Here is a 19,702-nt window from a genome sequence, read left to right on the forward strand (position 1 = left end):
TTGTTTTACATAACTATACATAGCTATAGTGGCTTTTTTTTCTTGCCTTCTCAATGGGTGAGGAAGGGAGAGAATTTGGAACTGAAAATAAAACAAAATTGAATTTCTAAAAAAGAAAAAAGTAAGTACTTCACTAGGGCAAGGTGTATTAGGTATTTTATTCCTACATATACAACATATCTGTCTTTGAAAAAAGGCCAGACTCAGGATGTTCAGGATACAGAACCACGACTGGCAGGAACAGTGTTAATTATTTTCACTTCTAGTGACTTCATTAAATAACATCTGGCACTTTTCTAAAATTTTTAGAAACATGGTTTTCTTTTAAGAAAAACTAAGACAAATAACAAATATTCTCTAACAAGAATCAGGTACATGTGTCCTTATAAAAACCAATTTAAACTATAATAACTTAGATATCAGAGCAAGATGTTTAAAAAAAATAACCCAGTAATATGAATAGCATTTAATTCCCAATGTATGAGTTAAAGATATGTGGAAGCTCCTACTGGTCTCATTTAATACACAGTAAGGCTAAATGATTATCAAGAATCATAACATTTAAAGTAGTAGGAGTGATTACAAGAAGAATCAGTCACACAGGTAGGGAGAGTTACTCTGTTAGTGACAGTCTCTAATGGTATAAAACCTTCAACTCCATGACAACTGCATTTCTCAGAATATTTTGCCTAAGATCAACCTCAAAAAATAGGATCTGCTGACACTCTATCTAATTAAAGCCCTCCTAATTTGAGCACCTCCTACTTGGATACCAACTTGGTAAAGTGAAATGCAAAAATATAAATAGAGTAAGTCCTTTCCCAGAGGATTCCTAAGGCAAACTAAACATGACACATACAAGGGGAAATATAGATACACATTCCACCAAAGGTTCATGGAAATATGGAAGAGCAGAATAGATCTTGGCAGGGAACTCTAAAACAAAAGTAGAACAGAAAGGAAAAAACAGGTAGAAAAACACACTCTATTGACATGCTCAGCAATTTGGGATTTTTTTCTTTCTCTTTACAATACACCAAATACTTTTGTACTGGAACATTTCTCAATGTGACTGACTTCAAAACTCATGTACTTGACTAGCTAGGTTCCTAGAGAATGGAGTGAAGGAGGAAATGACCACATTAAACAGATTCATGTGGATCCAGGGCACCATTACAGTATGAAATCACTTCTGCATGGTAGTGGGGTTTTAGAGACTTGCTTTTCTGACTTTTTCCAAAGATAGGGGAAGTGTATGGCTAGGTACAATTTTATAAGTTTAATGGTCACAACTTTGACTCCCCTTTTTCTTTAAGAACGATTCTCAATTAGAAGGAAAGCAGAAAACCAGGAAACAATTTTTACAGCTAGTGTTTCTGAAGGAAGCCTCATTTCTCAAATGTATAGAGAACATTATCAAATTTATAAGAATATAAGTCATTCCTCAAATGATAAATGGTCAAAGGATATGAACAGGAAGTTTTCAGATGAAGAAATTAAAACTATGTATAGTCATATGAAAAAAATCTCTAACTAACTATTGATTAGAGAAATGAAAATCAAAACAACTCTGAGGTACCACATCACACATATCAGTTTGACTAAATATGACAGAAAAGGAATAATGATAAATGTTGGAGACATGGGAAAATTGGAACTTTAATGAAATGTTGGTGAAATTATGAACTGATCCAAACATTCTGGAGAGCAATTTGGAAGTATTCCCAAAGTGCTACAAAACTGTGCATCCACCACTAGGTCTGTATCCTAAAGGTCATACAAAAAGGGAAAAGGATCCATATGTACAAAAATATTTATGACAGCTCTTTTTTGCTGTGGCAAATTGTGGGGATGCCCATCAATCGGGGAATGACTGAACAAGTTGTGGAATATGAATATTAACGGAATTACTATTGTGCTACAAGAAATCATCAGCAGGCAGACTTCAGAAAAACCTGGAAAGACGTATATGAACTGATGACGTTAAGTGAAGTGAGGAAAACCAGAACATTGTACAGTGCAACAGCAACATTTTGTGATGATCAGCTATGATAGACTGAGCTCTTCTTGGCAATATAATGATCCAAGACAATTCCAAAAGACTCAGGATGGAAAATGCTATCCATACCCAGAGAAAGAACTATGGAGTTGGAAGGGAGATCGAAGCATAATATTTTCACTTGCATTTTTTCTTTCTTGTGTTTTTTTTCCCCCTTTTGTCCTGATTCTTCTTTCATGACTAATGTGGAAATATGTTTAACATAGTTGCTTGCTGTCTTGAGGAGGGAGGAGGAGAAAGATGGAGGGAGAAAAATTTGGAACTGAAAATCTTACAAAAAAGAATGTTGAAAACTATCTTAACATGTAATTGGAAAAAAATAAAACACTATTAAGTGGGGAAAAAGAACCATTTTCAGTCTTCCAGAATTAAACCTGATGAAATTAATATAAATTAATACGTCACTTAAACAAATACAATAAAAGAAATAACTATTTCCTACTTCTCTGAAAAGCAACACAGGAAGTACAAAAGCAGAAAGGGCAACATTCTGCAACATAGTTGCTGTCACCGTTGTTTCCCATCAGCACTCATATTGTTCAACATCTGAGGCTGGTCAAATGACCAATGTAATCCAACTAGATTCTTGATGCTGGCCATTCTCAAGGAACAGGAAGTCTAAGTATGGGGATGACGGAATTGCAAATGGGATAGCCATTTCCAAAGAAATGCACATACTTGTCTAGTAAATACTGTTCTCTGGCACAATATATTCTCCTATCTTCACAATACAAACTCAAGCAGGTACCCCTAGACCTCAAAGAATTTTTAAAGATCAAGTCACAAATCTCTGAATTGATAGATGAGGAAGGTGAGGCCAGTGGAGGTTAGGTGAACTGCTCAAGGTTATACAGGTAGTGCAGGAACTGAACTTTAATTCTTTAACTCCAAATAATCCAATGCTGTTTCCAGGACTGAATACAACTGCCTCAATAAATACCGCATGCACAGCTGAGTCTCTAACGACATCGTTGTCTTTTAAGTGGGGGGCATTTTACAAAAGTAATATAATAAGTAATGCATGATAAATAATAGTCATAAACGTAGTAACAAACACTTAGAATCCGTTTTAAAAGTTTTTGCTTTCTTTTCCATTATGGCCATGGATCTTTTTGAAAATGTGACCTGAATATACACTGAACCAGCCTATTGGGATCAGAGGGTATCTCAGCCAGATAGAACGGGGCATCATTATAGACTTGTTCGGATTTTTTTTTTTTACTCTCTCACCCTTATTTTAGCAGTCAGCATAGCTACAATAAGAAACAAAAAAAAATTCTCCTTAATTCTTTGCCTTGATTAAACAGTCACTAAACTGTTCATGTCTATACAATGTAATCAAAGTGGAAAATACAAAATTTTTCTAATCACACTGGTTGGAACAACTTTGTAAAATGGTGATGGCATCACATTTTAATAAATATTTAATTCTGACAATTCTTTAAAGTGAAAGACTATGTCTTGTTTCGCTTGAACATCAGTTACATGACTAACAAAAAACAAATACAACCACCCAACCCCAGTGTAGTTCTACTTTATCTCTCCAGAAACCAGACAGACCTCAAAAGATGTTTTGTTGGTTCAGGAATTCATTGTCTATTGTGTAAAAAATATAGTCTGCAAAGAATGTTTGACAAGCATGATGAAAGTCTAGCAATTATAAGGTGGGCATTCAAAGTGAAATGCAAAATATAAAGAGAATAAAGCACTTCTCAGAGGATTCCTAATGCAAAATTAATATGACACAGGTAGGAAGGAAATATAGGGTATCTCAAAAGATTTAGTGCAATTTTAAGCTACTAAAGCTCAAAACTGCACTAAAATTTCTGAAACATCTCATAGAGGTAGTGTCACAGAAGATCAGAGAATGGGGAAGAGCAGACTAGGCCTTGGCAGAATACTCTAAAATGAAAGTAAAATAGAAAGGCAGGAACAGGTAGAAAAATATTACTTACACGTTCAGCCATTTCGGGATATTTTGGGTCTAATATCTTTGGGTTGGCACATTTCTCCAAGAAAATGACTTCAATTTTATGCTCATAAACTATGCTGTTTCATTTCTTTGTAATCATAAGGTTTAAGACAGTGCCTGGCATATGGCACTTAATAAATGTTTGTTTACTAATAAGTGCCTGTTGTCACCCTTTTCTCAAAGTCATGGTTGGTTTATCTAGGCTAAAAAAAAACCCTACATCTATTGAAGTAACAAAGACTCTAGAGTAATATCTATAGTAACGAAACACTAACCCCTACCATGCACTCTTGCACAACATTGATACTTTAGGGGATGGAGAGAACGGTCCAGAAAGAGGTTACTATTGTTAAGTCACGAAACTTGGGTGGTAAAAATAACTATTTTCTGCAAAGCATCTCTTTCATTTTGAAGAGTATTCTTATGTAAGAAAAAACTTCCCAATACATCTGTATGTATATTTGTGTTTGGGGATTTCACAGTCCCTGTCCCAGATGACAGGACATTAGAGGTCCTCCTTGAGGATGAAAATTTTAGGTTTCAAAGGATACTGCATAAAGGACTGGAAGGGACTGTCTTATCTAGTCCTTGAGAGCAGGAACTGTCTTTTGTTTCTTTTTGTATCCCCAGAGTTTAGCACTCTGCCTGATGCATAGTAAGTGTTTCCTAAATGTTGACTGGTTGATTGATTCTGCCCTTACATTTTAGCAATGAGAAAACTGAGACTTAAAGTGGTAAAGTAACACTTTCAAGATCCCATTGATAATAACACTAATTCAAACTCAGGTCCTCTGATTCTGAATCCAGTATTCCGGAATGTTATTGAACAGAATAAAACATATTCTGTCTAAACATCTCTCAAATATCTTCAAAACTATGATGCTATTTTATACATTGGAAATTACGGAAACTGGAATGTGGCATGACATATACAACAAACAAAATTTCAAAATTCAAGCATTTAACTGAGTATTCTTTAGATAACAATGGATACTTAGAATAAAAAATAAATCAACAGAAGTAAAGTAGCAAAATCTCACCTATCCTTGTAGTTTATTACAGTGTCAATAATGGCACTCATCTGCTTTGTCAGTTTGGGGGGGTTTGGCGACAGTTTCTCAGCCGGAGGTCGGCCTCTTCTCTTTTTAGCTTTTTCCACATCTTCCTTCCCAGGCTCCTTCTCCACATTTCTTCGTCTTTTTCGTTTCTTGAGCCGCACTTCCTCTTCCATTTCTTCCAAATTACCGTCTTCAATTGCCTATTATCCATAGATGTAAAAAAAGGGGGAGGAGGGAATCAGCATAAGGAAGAAAAAAAAGAAATTTGAATGGTCAGAATGAATAAAATTTTAAAACTAGAGAAAACTAAAAGTTAACAATAATCATTGGACCTAGGTAAAACATTACCACCATATTGGATAAACACATCTCAAAATTACTTTGGCTTCATCAAAATAACCTAAAGGCCTATACAGCTCTAAGAGAAAATATGAGTAAGTTTTATATACAGAAAAAGACACAATTCTAAATATAACCTGTTTAAAATACAACTGAATCCAAACAAAATTAATCCAAATAAAAGTAAGGAGGAGAACTTGGTGTCTCATTATTACAAGCAGGCGGAAAAATTCCTGTGACTACATCTTCAAGCAATCAAACACAAAATTCAACATTTTCTTTCTTTTCTGGTTTTCTATTAATTTATTCTCGATTCATAAAAATAAAACAAATCAAAATTCTGTCTATATTTTGAAATTTCTGTGCGACAAATAAGACCCAGAATGAATTACAAAACCACATTTCCTTACAAATGCACTTAAAGCACACACACCGCCACAAACAAAAAACACTTTCTCCAAATTACCTGCAAACGTTTGCCTTAAACACAGCCAGCAGCTCTAATGCAGAGAGATAATAAAATAGCTATAAAAACAACCAAGTATAAAAGAAACCTGTTCACAAATGACTAAAAGATCCATGTGACAAATACAGAAGTTAAACTTTCTTTCTGAGTAAATTACAAAACTTAAAAAAAGAAAAAGAAAAAATAGGAAAAATTAAACATGCACAAAATTGAAAATCTGACCACACAAGGAAAAAAATTAAATAAATCTTTAAATCAGATTTTAAGATGAATGCTTTCTCGAAACATAACTGATGTTGTTATTTGTTCCTCCTGCCTCTCAATATTGCCTGGAGTATGCAAATGCTAATCAATCCTTTCTCGAAACTGAAAGAGCTCTAATCATAAGGCAATTACCTTCATTTCTCCACAGCACCAAACATGGCTAATATTTATGATCATGTGGGTATAACAATCAATATAAAGAGTGATTACAGCTCAGACATCATTTCTTTCACTTATGTACAATGTCTATTGAAAAAATAAAGGGTTTTGTGAAGAAAATCTGGTGCAAAACACAAAGCAACCTGGCATGTTAAAAATGCCAGGGGGATTTCAAAATCTGTTTCCTATGCATCCTCCGATGTGCAAATCCATAGAACAAACATGAACACAGAATCCTGAGGGACAGTCTCAGACTAGGCCTTAATAATCAAAAGACAATTTCCATCACGCTTCCACAGTGCTCAGATAACCACTATGAAGGAGCCTCGAGATCTGATGAGTTAGGAGGAAAAAAGAAGAAAAAAAAATCTGCACATAATTTCATTAATATTCATTTGGCTAAAACAGGACATCCACTATACAGTAATACACATTGCAGCTAGCGAAGATGAAGAAAAAGAAACTGGTCCGCAAATCTTGGAAGCTGAAAATGCTAATAATAAATACAGCATGCAAGGCTGTCAACAGTTAATGTTTTTTGCTCTCCATAAGCACCCAGTTGTACACAGAAATCCGGACGGAGAACACCGGCTTTTGATGTGTCACACACCTACACATGCCTGGGATGTAGTTCTACTGAATCTTCAAGACGGCAATGAAAAAAGATATTTACCTTACCACTATCAGCAGGCCGGCTATCGGAAATCACAGTTAGTGGGGATAAAATTAACAAGCCAGCAAAGCAGCGAGCTGCTAGTCTCTTCATCAGCTGATCAGGAAAAAAAAGAGAGCTGGGGAAAGGCTATGTTTTCATATACAAGTAATTTTATTTTACTGAAAATTTAATACTGAAAGGATTGTGGATACTCAAATCTGCTGTTTCATTCTCCCTACTACAAGGCCCGAAGCCTCCTTCCTCCAGCCTGCTTTAATATTGACAACCACTTATCATATTTTCCCCTTATTATTCCAGGCAGCAGAATTAGATGGCTATTAGCTCAGGTGGTTTCTGATTACTGCTAGCATTTTACTAATTATATCAACATGAAACAATTTAATATCTAATTTTATTTAAAAAAATAAAAACAAGGTATGTAATTTTTGTGTTTTAAAACCTGTTTTACTTATTGTACATAACTGTTTTGTTTTCTGAATAGGATGCATAGGACTTGAAGCATTTAAAATGATTTTTAAAATAGAAAGAAGGACAAAAGGAAAATATTTTCATTTTCATGTACTTAAGAAAAAGCAATGTGTATATATTAAAACCCAATTATTTAGTACCATTTAAAAAAATTCTTAATTGTTACACTTCACTTTCATTTTCATCCTGTAAAAAATTATTTTCCTTTCCCCCTCCCCTTAAGTGAGATGTACCAGGTGGGGGGGGAAAGAGAGGAGGGTCCTAACAAGGGTTTTCATTTTTCACTCCTCAGTTTTTTGAGACAAAGAAGCAAAGTCTAAGCTTAAAGTGTTTGCTATTTTGAGTCTCTAAATCTATGAGTAGTTGATAAGTGAAAATAAATTAAACTGGCAACAGATAAGTGTACAGACTTTAAGGTACATACTAAGCCGTGCATTATTAATTTTAAATTTAGGATTTAGAATTACATGGAAAAATACTTAAAGTACTGACCACTCCTCCACTTATATTAAGGTTGTATGCAGGAATGCAGAGAACCACAAGACATCTTCCCTCCTCCCCAAAGCCCCCAAACATTCATACTGCAGGGATGAATGTTCACTGATTTCTAATGGTCTTTTCCTAGTGTAAATAAATTTTCTAAATATACCCTAATGCTTTTTTCACTTATAAAGTTCAGCAAGATCACTTCTGCATGTAAGCCAAATGATCAGTTGGAGGTTATAAACTGTCGTTGTTTTTTAAGTTGATTTATTAAACTGGTTCAACTGACTGAACTCTGTGCTAAGGGGTAAAAAAAAAAAAATCAAAACTAAAAAAAAAAAAGAAAAAACCAAACCAAAAAAAATTGCTATACAAAGCTAAAGTACCACGCCAAAAAGAATTCCCTTCCAAACCTTTAACCAGCACAATAATGAAATAAATCACAGAAGCAAACCCCCAGTTTCCGACTGGTGACGTCTGGCGCAACAGTGCGAGAGCCCTAATTCAACATACAGACGTCTCCCATGCTGAACTGCCTCTAGACTTAATGAAGTGAATAGGAAGGAAGTCAGGGGGAAAAAAAAGTGTACAAATAAGAAATTAACACTTTCCTTCCCTACCGAAGCAGAGATCTACAACTATAGCTAAGTTTGGTGAGGCATCTATTTTCTTAAAGGCACACTGTACTCATTCTGCTTGGGGCTTCATACTGAAAGCCCAGATGGTGATACCAACTTCAGCCAAGTTCAAATAGTTAACTGTATACTTCAGCTTGCATTTTGCTGAACAAAAAGTGGATTTTTTCTCTTTCCACCACTGGATGGCAACATTTTTTATGGAAAGAAGGCATTTTCATGGCATAGGTTGTGCAAGAACATGTTAATAGGACCTCAGCCTGGCTCAGAGCCAGCCTTAGCTCGCAGGGGCCAGCAGCAAATTCCACTGACAAAAAGGAAGAAAACTATCACAAAAATGATCCGTTCAGATGAAACGTTTTAATAAAGCAAAACCACAATAGAAAGCACCTGATGGTACCAGGTTCTGGAAGTTGAATCAAGCCTCCCTTTTTCATACAATAACACAGTGTATCTTTTTCATTTTAACACAGAAAGCCTTTATATGAACATCATGCTCACAACAAACACATCAGTACAGAGGACATATTATGCCTGGTCCTCCTGGCTTTGTGAGTTTGGGTGTGCAGGACCCCCAGCTGAGAGTCTCTGTGCTGAGGATTCTGAAATCTACCTGTCCTGCCCCAGCCTCTCTGCTGACTGCCAATCTCACATCTCCAACTGACTTCAGACATCTCCAATTGGATGTCCAGTAGACACCTCACTCAATATGTCCAGAACGTGTTCTCTTTCCTCCTCAGTCCTTCCCCCTTTCCTCTCCTCCCCGTATCCTCCTAGTGCCTAAGAATCACCACCTAGGGGACACCCTGGATTCCTCACTAGTGTTCCCACCCCCCCCCATATCTATATTGTAGCCAAGGCCAGCTGATTTTACCTTTGCAACATCTCTCCAATGCGCCCCTTTCACTCCTCTGACGCTGCCACCACTCTAGAGTAGACCCTCATCACCTCATGACTGAATCACAGAGACAGCAAGCTGTTAGGTCTGTCTGCTAATTCCCTCCCCACTCCAATTAATTCTCCATTCTGAAGTGAATTTCCTAAAGAACAGGTCTGACCACATTATCCCTCTACTCGATAAACTCCAGTGGCTTCCTATCACCTCTAGGATCAAATACAAAATGCTCTTTTGGTCATTCAAGGTCTCATAACCTATCCCCCTCCTACCTTTCCTGTTCTTACATCTTACTCCCCAACACATTTGGGGATCTTTGATCTTTGATCTCGTGACACTGGTCTCCTGGATTGTTTTCAAAACAAGACATTCCATCTCTTGGCTACAGGCATTTTCTCTGGCCTGGGATGCTTTCCCTTCTCCAATCTAAGTAATGACTAACTGACCTCCCTGGCTTCCTTTAAGTCTCAACTAAAATCCTGTCTTCTACAGGAAATCTTCCCTATCCCCTTTTAATCTCAGTGCTTTCCTTCTTTTAATTATTTTCAATTTTTCCTGCCCATAGCTTGTTTTGTATGTATTTGTTTGCATGCTGTCTTCTCCATTAGAATATAAGCTCCTTCGAGCAGGGACTGTCCTTTGCCTTTTTTTGTCTCTCTAGTGCTTAGCAGAGTGTTTGGCATAGGGTAGGCATTTAATAAGAGCAACGAGGTGGTGCAGTAGATAGACCACTGGGCTTGGAATCAGGAAGACTCATCTTCATGAGTTCAAATCTGGCCTCAGACATTAGCTGTGTGACCCCGGGTAAGTTACTTAACTCTGTAAAATGAGCTGGAGAAGGAAATGGCAAACTGCACCAAGGAAAGCCCAAATGGGATCATGAAGAGTTGGACATGACTGAAATGCCTCAACAAGCACTTAGTAAATATTTATTGACTGGAATGATCTTCCTCTGCACCTCAGCATATTTAGATGATTCCTTTCTTTAACCCCCAGATCTTTTATCCCCTTCTCCATGAAGTCTTCCCTGAGCCTTCCAAATAGCATGTGTTCCTTCCTTTTCCTTTTCTCATACCTCTCTTTAGCACATTCCCACTTGCAGTTATTTGTGAACACGTCTGATATTCCATACTGGACTGTACAACCTTTGAATCCTGGGATCGTGGCAGCTGAGGCAGATAGATGGGTTGTACCAGGAGTCAGAGAGGAAGATTTAAATTCAAATATGACCTCAGATGCTTGTATGACCCTGGTAAAGTCACTTAACCACTGTCTGCCTCATTTTCCTAGTCTGTAAACTGAGAATCATAACAGTGCCTACCTCACAAGGTTGTTGTGAGGATCAAATGAGAAAATATGTGCACTTCGAACTTAAAGTGCTATGTACATGTGCTGGTTACGATCACAGTTTCAGCTCTGCAGCCTCACAGCCTTGGGCAGCATGTCGCACATATTAGTTGCCTAACAAGTGTCTATTCCATTGAACTCAATGAGCGCAGGTTTCATTTGCCGGGGAAAAAACAGCAACAAAGGAGAGAATCGAGTAGAGATCATACACAAACTCCTCCCCTTTCTCCCAAACACCTTCAGTTTTACTTTAGACTCTTCAAAATATCCAACCAGTGGCAGCCATCACACAGAGGGGTTATTCTATGGTATTTCCAAAGAGCTTATTCTAAAAACTTCTAACAAGGGGAATTTCTTAGGAAGGAAAGAGTACATTTAACATTCTTAAATATCTTGAATTCTTGCCCCCCAAACACCTCACACAATAGTATCGTTATCTCTCCAGTGGCTGAAGCAAATTCCCCACAGAAGTTGTCGCTAGCTGCTGCAGGGTTATCAGAGGAATGAGTCCGCCTGTTTGGGGGCAAGTGTGCATGGGTTGGAGAGTCCCAACCCTCAAGGGAAACATTTTATGCTCTCCAAAGAAAAACAAACCACATGGAAACACGGAGACTAATTGGGACACCTTTTGTTTTCATAGCTTTCTCCCTAATGTAGTCTTTCTTCTTTGCAAGGTGAAAATAAACATTCCTGAAATTAAAGTGCAAAATAGGACTGCATGTTCATACCTGTTCCCACCACATCCACATATAACACACAGAACTAAGTGATATGGGGCAAGTTTTCCTCAGAGAACCATGGTAGCAACACAACAGGGAGCAGGTTTCATCTTGCCCAATTAATGACTTCAGACCCTTCCATAAAGCACTTTTTTAAAAGAAAATTAGCAATACGCAAAATATACATACAAATTTATTTTAAAAAATAGTGACTATAGAGCTACTACCTAATACACATAGTATTCATGAAAAGAAAGTCACTGGATCTGAGCAATGAACTTATATAGCATATGGGAAATAAAATCTTTTATAACAAAAAGAGACAGTAAAAATATAATTCTATAGCTACTCTAAATATTATTGGGCAACATGCCACCTCCTCAAGGAAGCTTTCCTTGATTACTTCTCAATATTATCTCTCCTGCCTGGAGCCTCATGAGACTTTTTCTGTATCTCTTTTCTGTATTTGTCATCAAATTACCTTGTACATCATATATCCCTACCTCTTCCCCATAATGTAATGAATGAAAGTGCAAATGAAGGCAAAGATACGGATCTTGTCTTATCTAAACTATGTAGTTCATCAAATATCTAGCACAAATTAAACAATTTCACAATAGCTATTTTCTTGGCTTTCAAGTCTATAGAATGGAGCTAGTAAATGCTATCTTTAAATAAAATGTGATTTGAATTTCAGTGTAACTGAAGGGATACTAAACTTTACTATAATCTATACTTACACAATTTTAAGACTTAAAAAACTCAAATTATTTTATTGAAGTTGACATTCATTTTTAAAATATACAAAAATGTTATTGCCATTTTCAAAAGAAAAACTGGAGTCAGGGTAAGATGTCAGGAAACCAGGTGTTGGTGGGGTTTTTTCTCCTTTGTCAAAACACTATTTTAATAATGAAACTTCAAAGAAATTATAACCATCTGCATCTAAGATGAGCGTTGATGTTAGGAATGCTTTCCCAGGTTAAAAAAATGTTGGTTTTGGGGAAGGAGGAGGGTATGGATGATATAAGGATAATAATAGCCTGATCACCTGTTAACAGTAACCACAATTGGTACCTGTTAAGAAGTATCCAAAATCACATAGGTACAAGCAATACAGTTGTTTCAGGATGCTCTTCTGATGAATTCCTAATGATAGCTTAGGAATTTAAATATATACAAGTCAGTAGGATTCCCTTCTCCCACTCCTACCCCAAAATAGTTTATTATAAAGTTACATGCATCACCCTGGGCACCCTCAACTTCCTATCTTTCTTGGAGAGAAGGTGCAAATCAATCTGAGACCATAATGAATACCATGCTAGAGAACACAGTTACTTCCTTCAGCCAGAGTTCACTTGTGTGCAACCTCAACTCTCACTAACTCCACTGAAAACCACAGTGTACACAAGAGTGTTCCCCAACCATAACAGATAACATAAATCCTCTCAACTAAAATTTACAGTCCTCACCACTTGGGAGAGCCTAAAGAGATCTCCTACTTACTTCTGCTTTATATGAAATTCTAACAAGCTTAATTAACTAGTTTCTCAGCCTCTGTAGGTTGTAAGCAACAATCTAGAAATGACTGGAATAGGAAGAATCACTAAGAAGCAGGCAAATTGAGAGTAGAAGCAAGCAGTGACAAATATTTGCTTAACAATGAGGGAGGAGATAGAAAAACTATAAAAATTACACATAAGAATTCTGAAAGCATTCAGAAGACACAGAATTATGAGTCCATCCAAGTAGAGTAAAACAGCCCTACACATCTTAATAATCCCTGAAGACACCATTATATATAAGAAAGGATTATGATTAACTTTCATAAAATGATGATCTGGAATCATCAAGGAAGAGATAAATTATGCTCAATAAATTCTACATAAAAGATTTATCCTTCAAACCTTATTAAATTAAAAAAATATTGTCTGGGAAATTTCCTTTTCCCAAAATGCCAGAAAAGTGATGCCTTATATTTATAACATAAGCTATCTAATCCCTTTTCACATTTTGGTGTTCATCTATTTCTTCCAGAGTATCATAATAATGTATGAACACTATTTGCCACTCCCATCCCCCAAAAAAACCCCAAAACAAAACAAAAAACACTACATCTGAAAACTGGGTAGTAAGAGATGGCGCAATGGATTGAGCCCTGGACGTGGAACCAGTAAAACTAATCTTCCTGAATTCCAATCTGGCCTCAGACACTTAATAACTATGTGATTCTGGGCAGGTCACTTAACCCTGTTGACCTCGGGTTCCTCAACTGTAAAATAGCTGGAGAAGAAAATGGCAAACCACTCCAGTATCTTTGCCAAGAAAACCCCAGAATGGGGTCATGAAGAGTTGGATATGACTCAACAAGAACAGAACCCGAAAAACACCCATGACAAGCTTAGTTCCATGTCAGCTATGTCTGTCTGACACAAAGTATTTAATTGAAAAGATGACCATGGTTTACTGTCATTACACTGAACACAAGGGTTAGCTAATAGTTTCAAACATGCTGTAAGCCATTTTGATATCATATAAATATGGCAAATCACTCCATATCCAGTTTTGAAGTGCAAACAAAACAGGAAATGTAACTTCAGGCATTCCTGAGGTTTTTGGACCCCTGAGGCTCTGTAACTTTCTGGTCATCTGTGCTGGGGGTTACATAAAGATTCACAAAACTTGTAGAGATTTTCTCAGATCCCTGGAGACATGAGACAGATAGAGGAAAAGGTAGCTTGATGCTCTGAAGAGGAAAATAGGCCAACAAACAAGGTGTGTCTTGATGTGCAGTCGGTATGTCTATCAAGCAAAACACTAAGTAAAGTCTTATTCCAAAAATTAAAATGAGTGAAGAAAATCATTAAGAGATCAAATATGACTGCTACCAAATCTGAAAGCAATCATTTCTGGAGCAGGAATCAGGCGATGTGGGGCATAGGCCCACTGGGCTGTTCATTTAGCATGTTTATGACAGGGAGATGGTCCACAGATAGAATGAGGGACTTGGAGTCAGGAAGACCTCAATTCACATTCAGCCTCAGATACTATGTCACCCTGGGCAAGTCACTTAACTGCTTCCTGCCTCCGTTTTCTCATCCAGTTGAGATAACAAGTACACCTACTTCCCAAGGTTGTTGCAAGGATCAAATGAGACAATATTTATAAAGCGCTTTGCCAACCTTAAAGTGCTATATTTAACAATGATAATGATGACTAAGCAAAGATATTGCTAGTCGTGCCTTTACATGTCTTTTGTTTTTTCAAAGAATTCTGGCTATAACTCATTTCTCTCAAGTACTATTTTCAGTCTTTTATTGCCATGTTCTAGAAATAACAGTGGTTCACTTTACTCTAGCCAGCGTTACTTCCCACTATTCCTCAGTGGGAATCCTCTACTAACAATCAGGTCTGTCTCCTTAGAGTCGTCCAAACCTAAGTACCCTGATTTCTGTACCCTTTGGTCATGCTTTTCCCCTCAATTTTCCCTTCCTCTTCCCATACCTCAATCCTATCCCAAAAGACTAGCTTAAGGTCCAGATCCTCTACAAAAGCTTCTCCAATTATTTTAGCTCATTTGGATCTTTTCTTTTACCTGAACTCCTCTGGCACTTACAATCCATAATGAGCCTTTCAGTGACTGTTATTTTCTAGGGATCACAGATCTGAATCCAGAAAGGACCTCAGATGTCATTCATTCCAGCCCTTTCGTTACTGTAAATAAGGAAACTTACACCCATGGTGGACAAATGACTTGCCCAAGGTATCTTTTACCATTCTCATTTTTTTTTGATCAGTGGGTTTTATCTTCCCAGATAGACTGTAAACCTCCTAATGGAAGGAGACATGTTTTATACTTCTCCTGTAACCCCTCCTAGAATGGCTAAAACAATGATGAGGACATAGCAATGGTCATTATTATTATTTGGGGCAGGGTATGAGGTGGAGATGAAGTGAGAATCTGGACTTGTAATTTCCTACGTAAGAGAAGGTACAGGAGAAGAAAACTCCTCTCTTGATGCATTCTTGCCACAATGAACAACTTAGAGCCTCAGAATCTTGCTGAGATCACTCGAAGGCAAAGGGATCTGTTTAAAGTCATGTAGCTGGCAAGCAGCAGAGACAGGACTTCAACCCATGTCATCCTGGCTCTAAGGCCAACGCTATCCACTGTCTCACCATCGTTTAATAACTAACGATAGTCAATGTTTGGATGACCTCCAGTCAATCGTAGTACCTTCTCGATAATGTTTCTATTACCAAACTTCAGATTCTGTTGCCAAACACTCTCTAACATTATCCTTCTCGTAGGTAACTTCTGTTTAATCTTTTGCTGCTACTATAGGACTCGAAAAAAAAAGTATAAACTTTAAAACCAGGTTTATAAATTCAGACTAATGTGGAGAGAGAGAAAATTTCCTAAATCCCTCAAGATATCATAGTACTTCTGGACAACCTAAGCTAGGGATGGATGAAAGCACTTTGAACCATGAGCAGAAGAGGCATAGAAAGGAATTTAGGTGGAAAGTAAGGGAAAACTTCTTAATCATGGAAACTATTGAAGTGTGGCATGAATTGCTTTGGTAAGCAGTTCATTTCCTCTTGTTCAGAGGTCTCCAAGCAAAGGACAGAGGATGCCATGGGGGAGATCTTGCATTAGGGATGCTCAGAAAGGCATGAATGGGACTCAACGGCTTCTGGAGTCTTTCCCAACTGCAATTTCTTAAAATAATTAAGCAGATAAATATATAACCTTCTTCTTGCTTTAGCTGTAGACATTTGGAATAAATAAATGACTTGTACAAATTTTAAAAGTAACAAACCACTGAGATTGGACAAAATTTCAATGATGTGGAGAACTCCAGGTGAAGAAACTTCTATCAATCTACATTCACACAGCTATTCTGTCACATATAGACTCAGAGAAAAATGTCTCAGGGTCTTAAGGGTTAACGTAACCTGTCCAGGGTCACATGACCTCCAAGTCAGAAGTAAACCCAGGTCATCCTGACCAGTAAAGCATCTATCCACATGCTGCCTCTTGTCTTAACATTATTAGCAAAGAAATAAGAGACTAGCTGTTCTCAGAATTTGGAATAGCACCAGTGACTTGAGCAATGAGGGCAAAGGAGAGATAAACTCTCCAATTCTCCCTAGATTCCCTCCAGACAATAAAATGTCAAGAGCTCAGCTTTCTCCTCGGAAGCAAGGAAACCAGGCAAACATGACTCCCTGAAAAGAAGACCCATTTGTGAGGCAGAGGTCTACTCAATGCTTTGCTAGGAAGATGTCCCTATCATTAATTTGATCATTTTCTATGTTTTTATACTATTTGAGGAGACTCTTTCAATCCTAAAAAAATCACACCATAATGAGTGTCTGGGGGGGGCGGTGAGGGAGGAGATGTGAGTGCAGGGGTGTAAATGATTACAAAGTAGTGAGTGATTCATGGAGCTTTAATCTCACCTTTATCCTTTGCAGTCGTCAGGTTGTATCTTTACATGCATTTTTAAATACAGGAGAATTATGGCTACGTCTATTTTTTTAAGACTGCAATCAGAGGCCAAGAAGGAGTGTGAATGTGTGTGTGTGTGTGTGTGTGTGTGTGTTCTACATGTGACACCTTTCTGAGGATAGCATGGGAATAGTTATAATAATATCACCAATAGCTAGCATTCCTACAGCATATACTGTATACAAGGCATTGTGCTAAGCACTTTAAAAATATTATCCCACCGGATCTTCACAACAATCCTAGGAGGTAGATGCTATTACCATCCCTATTTTACAGATGAGGAAACTGAGATAAACAGAGATTAAGTGATTTGTCCAAGGCCAAACGGCTAGTAAGTATCTGAGGACAAATCTGAACTCAGACTTTCATCACTCGAACTCTAGCACTCTTTCCACTCCTCCATCTAAGTGATCTGGAAGAATGAAGACCTAGAGCTGGACACTCTAGAAAAAGGTAAAAGGTAAGACCTGGAAGAAATATTTTTATATACCTTGGAGGTATAACATGAAGCAGTGGTTATATAGTGGGAGGGTAGGAAAAATTTGTATATAAAAAGAGAAGATTTAGACCAAAATGAGTAAAACAAAAAACCATTTCCTTGGTGTAAGAAAAGTCAGGATTAAAGTTCTGTTGTGGTTGATGCCTTTACATGTGCATGTGCACTCACAAACACATATATTTCTTAAAATTCTACTGAGAATAAAATCTGTTTTTTTGATAAAAGGCTTTATAACCAATGAGTCATACTTAGGTGTTTTTGGCAACTTATTGTCCCAATTAAAAAAGAGAAACTTTACAAGAGAATGGGCTAAAAATTTAAGAAAAGTGAATTTTAATAAGTTACACTCAGAGGATCTCTCTGTCTTCGAATTTAAATGCTTGTACCAAAAAGCTCTGTCATAACAAGGTGAGTGAAAAATTCGAAAAGAAAAATAGAGAACATTATTCTTTGATTTCTTTTTTAATTTCTTCCTCCAAAGTAGATATTATCAGGTAAACATTCATTTGCCTCTTTAAATATAAAGAATGGAAAACTTGGGTAGAATAAATGTTTTGGATTGAAACTGGGTAAAGGATAGAAATAAAGTGGATAGGATCACCAGACTCAAGAAATAACAAGATAAAATTGTAGAAAGTATAACAAAAAAATAAAAAACCCAATTGAAGCATATTAATGAATTTATAGGGTAGAGGTTCTTCATCTAATTTATATCGTTCAGTCTGATGAGGCCTATGCACCCCATTCACCCCATTCGTATTTTTAATGTTTTCATGTTTAATGTGTTTTTAAATGAAATGTTTAAATATTTTTAAATACAAAATTAAGTACACAGGATTACAAAAGAAATCAATTACAATAAAATTATAAGTTATCAAAATGAGAAAAAAAACAAGTCTATAAACCTTAGATTAAGAATTGTTGTTATAGGGCAAAGTTTGCAACAATGAGTCAGTCTTTATGGAATTCTGACAATTTAACTTTTTGATTTCACAAACTCCCCCTGCAGCCTTTCATTTTCCCTTCAAAAAGCACTATTATCATATAACATAATTATTTTTAAATTTGAAGCAATTTAAAATTACTTTCTTCTTGAAACACTGGGGAAAATTTCACATCCTTTCCATGATCCAATTGGAGAGATTTAGTCCTTCAATACTACAATTTTAGCGCTGTACTGGTTGCTGTGTGGACCAAAGTAAAGTGGGACTTATAGCCCTTACCCTTCAAAACAGAAATCCAAGGTACTGATTTATACTGAATTGGTTAATAAGCCCTTGATCCAAGTGAAATAATATACGTAGTGCTTGGATACATATAAGGTGGTAGTAGTAGTAGTAGTAGTAGCAGCAATAGTAGTAGTGGTGGTGGTAGAGGCAGTGGTAGTGGTAGTAGTAGTGGCAGCGATGGTGGTGGTGGTAGTAGTAGTATATCTCATATGGATACTATGTGATCCTGCCTATCACATAGTGACAGCTCCAGACAACTCTCTAAGACTATCAGTTGTAGAGAAGGTGTCAACTTACATTGATAAGAGTTACCTCATACAGAAGTTCCCTATAATGATGAAATGACAGGTTTAGTCCCTAACATTATCATTATTATAATCATTATCCATGATCTCATCAATATGGACATTTCCTCCACCTGAGCAGATAGCAAGTGATTTCCATTGTCTCATCACACACCATTCTTCTCAATGTTTTACCTAAAGCATTTTGTCCCATCTGCTCCACAAAGGATCTACCTAAGATGGTGGAGGCCTTCCTTTGGTCTTTTAACTTTACATGACAGGAACACAGGCACACAATAAAACAGTATGGATTGGTCCAGACTTTCTGAAAGCAATTTGGAATTAATTATTAAAGTAACTCAAATGACCATACACTTTGGTTTGGTTCAGAGAATCCACTCTCATATTGGAAGCCAAAGAGGTCAAAGACAAAAAGAAAGGGCCTTTATCCACCAAAATATTCATAAAAGCCCTTTCTGTGGTATTAAAAAACTAGAAATAAAATAAACACAAACCAATGGAGAATGACCAGCTAAATAGTGACACAAAAATTTAATGGAATGTTACTATACCATAATAAAAAATTAATATGAAGACTTAGAAGAAACAAGGAAAGGTTTTACATAATTCTAGCT

General features: G+C 36.8%; 1 protein-coding gene across 11 annotated transcripts in view; it reads right to left on the reverse strand.

Annotated features, from left to right (window-relative positions):
- Window positions 1-19,702, reverse strand: part of SMARCA2 (SWI/SNF related BAF chromatin remodeling complex subunit ATPase 2) — a 203,918-nt gene that overhangs the window by 21,216 nt on the left and 163,000 nt on the right. For 8 of the 11 annotated variants that reach the window (XM_072610780.1, XM_072610788.1, XM_072610797.1 and 5 more), the window contains one exon: window positions 5,072-5,289. In XM_072610780.1, coding sequence (XP_072466881.1) covers window positions 5,072-5,289 — 218 coding nt within the window. Of the gene's footprint in view, window positions 1-5,071; window positions 5,290-6,990; window positions 7,087-8,330; window positions 8,510-19,702 lie in introns of those variants that run through there. The other 3 variants (XM_072610849.1, XM_072610833.1, XM_072610842.1) reach the window with 3 other exon arrangements.

The sequence above is a fragment of the Notamacropus eugenii genome, chromosome 1 (genome assembly GCF_028372415.1).
Source record: "Notamacropus eugenii isolate mMacEug1 chromosome 1, mMacEug1.pri_v2, whole genome shotgun sequence".
Lineage (NCBI taxonomy): Eukaryota > Metazoa > Chordata > Mammalia > Diprotodontia > Macropodidae > Notamacropus > Notamacropus eugenii.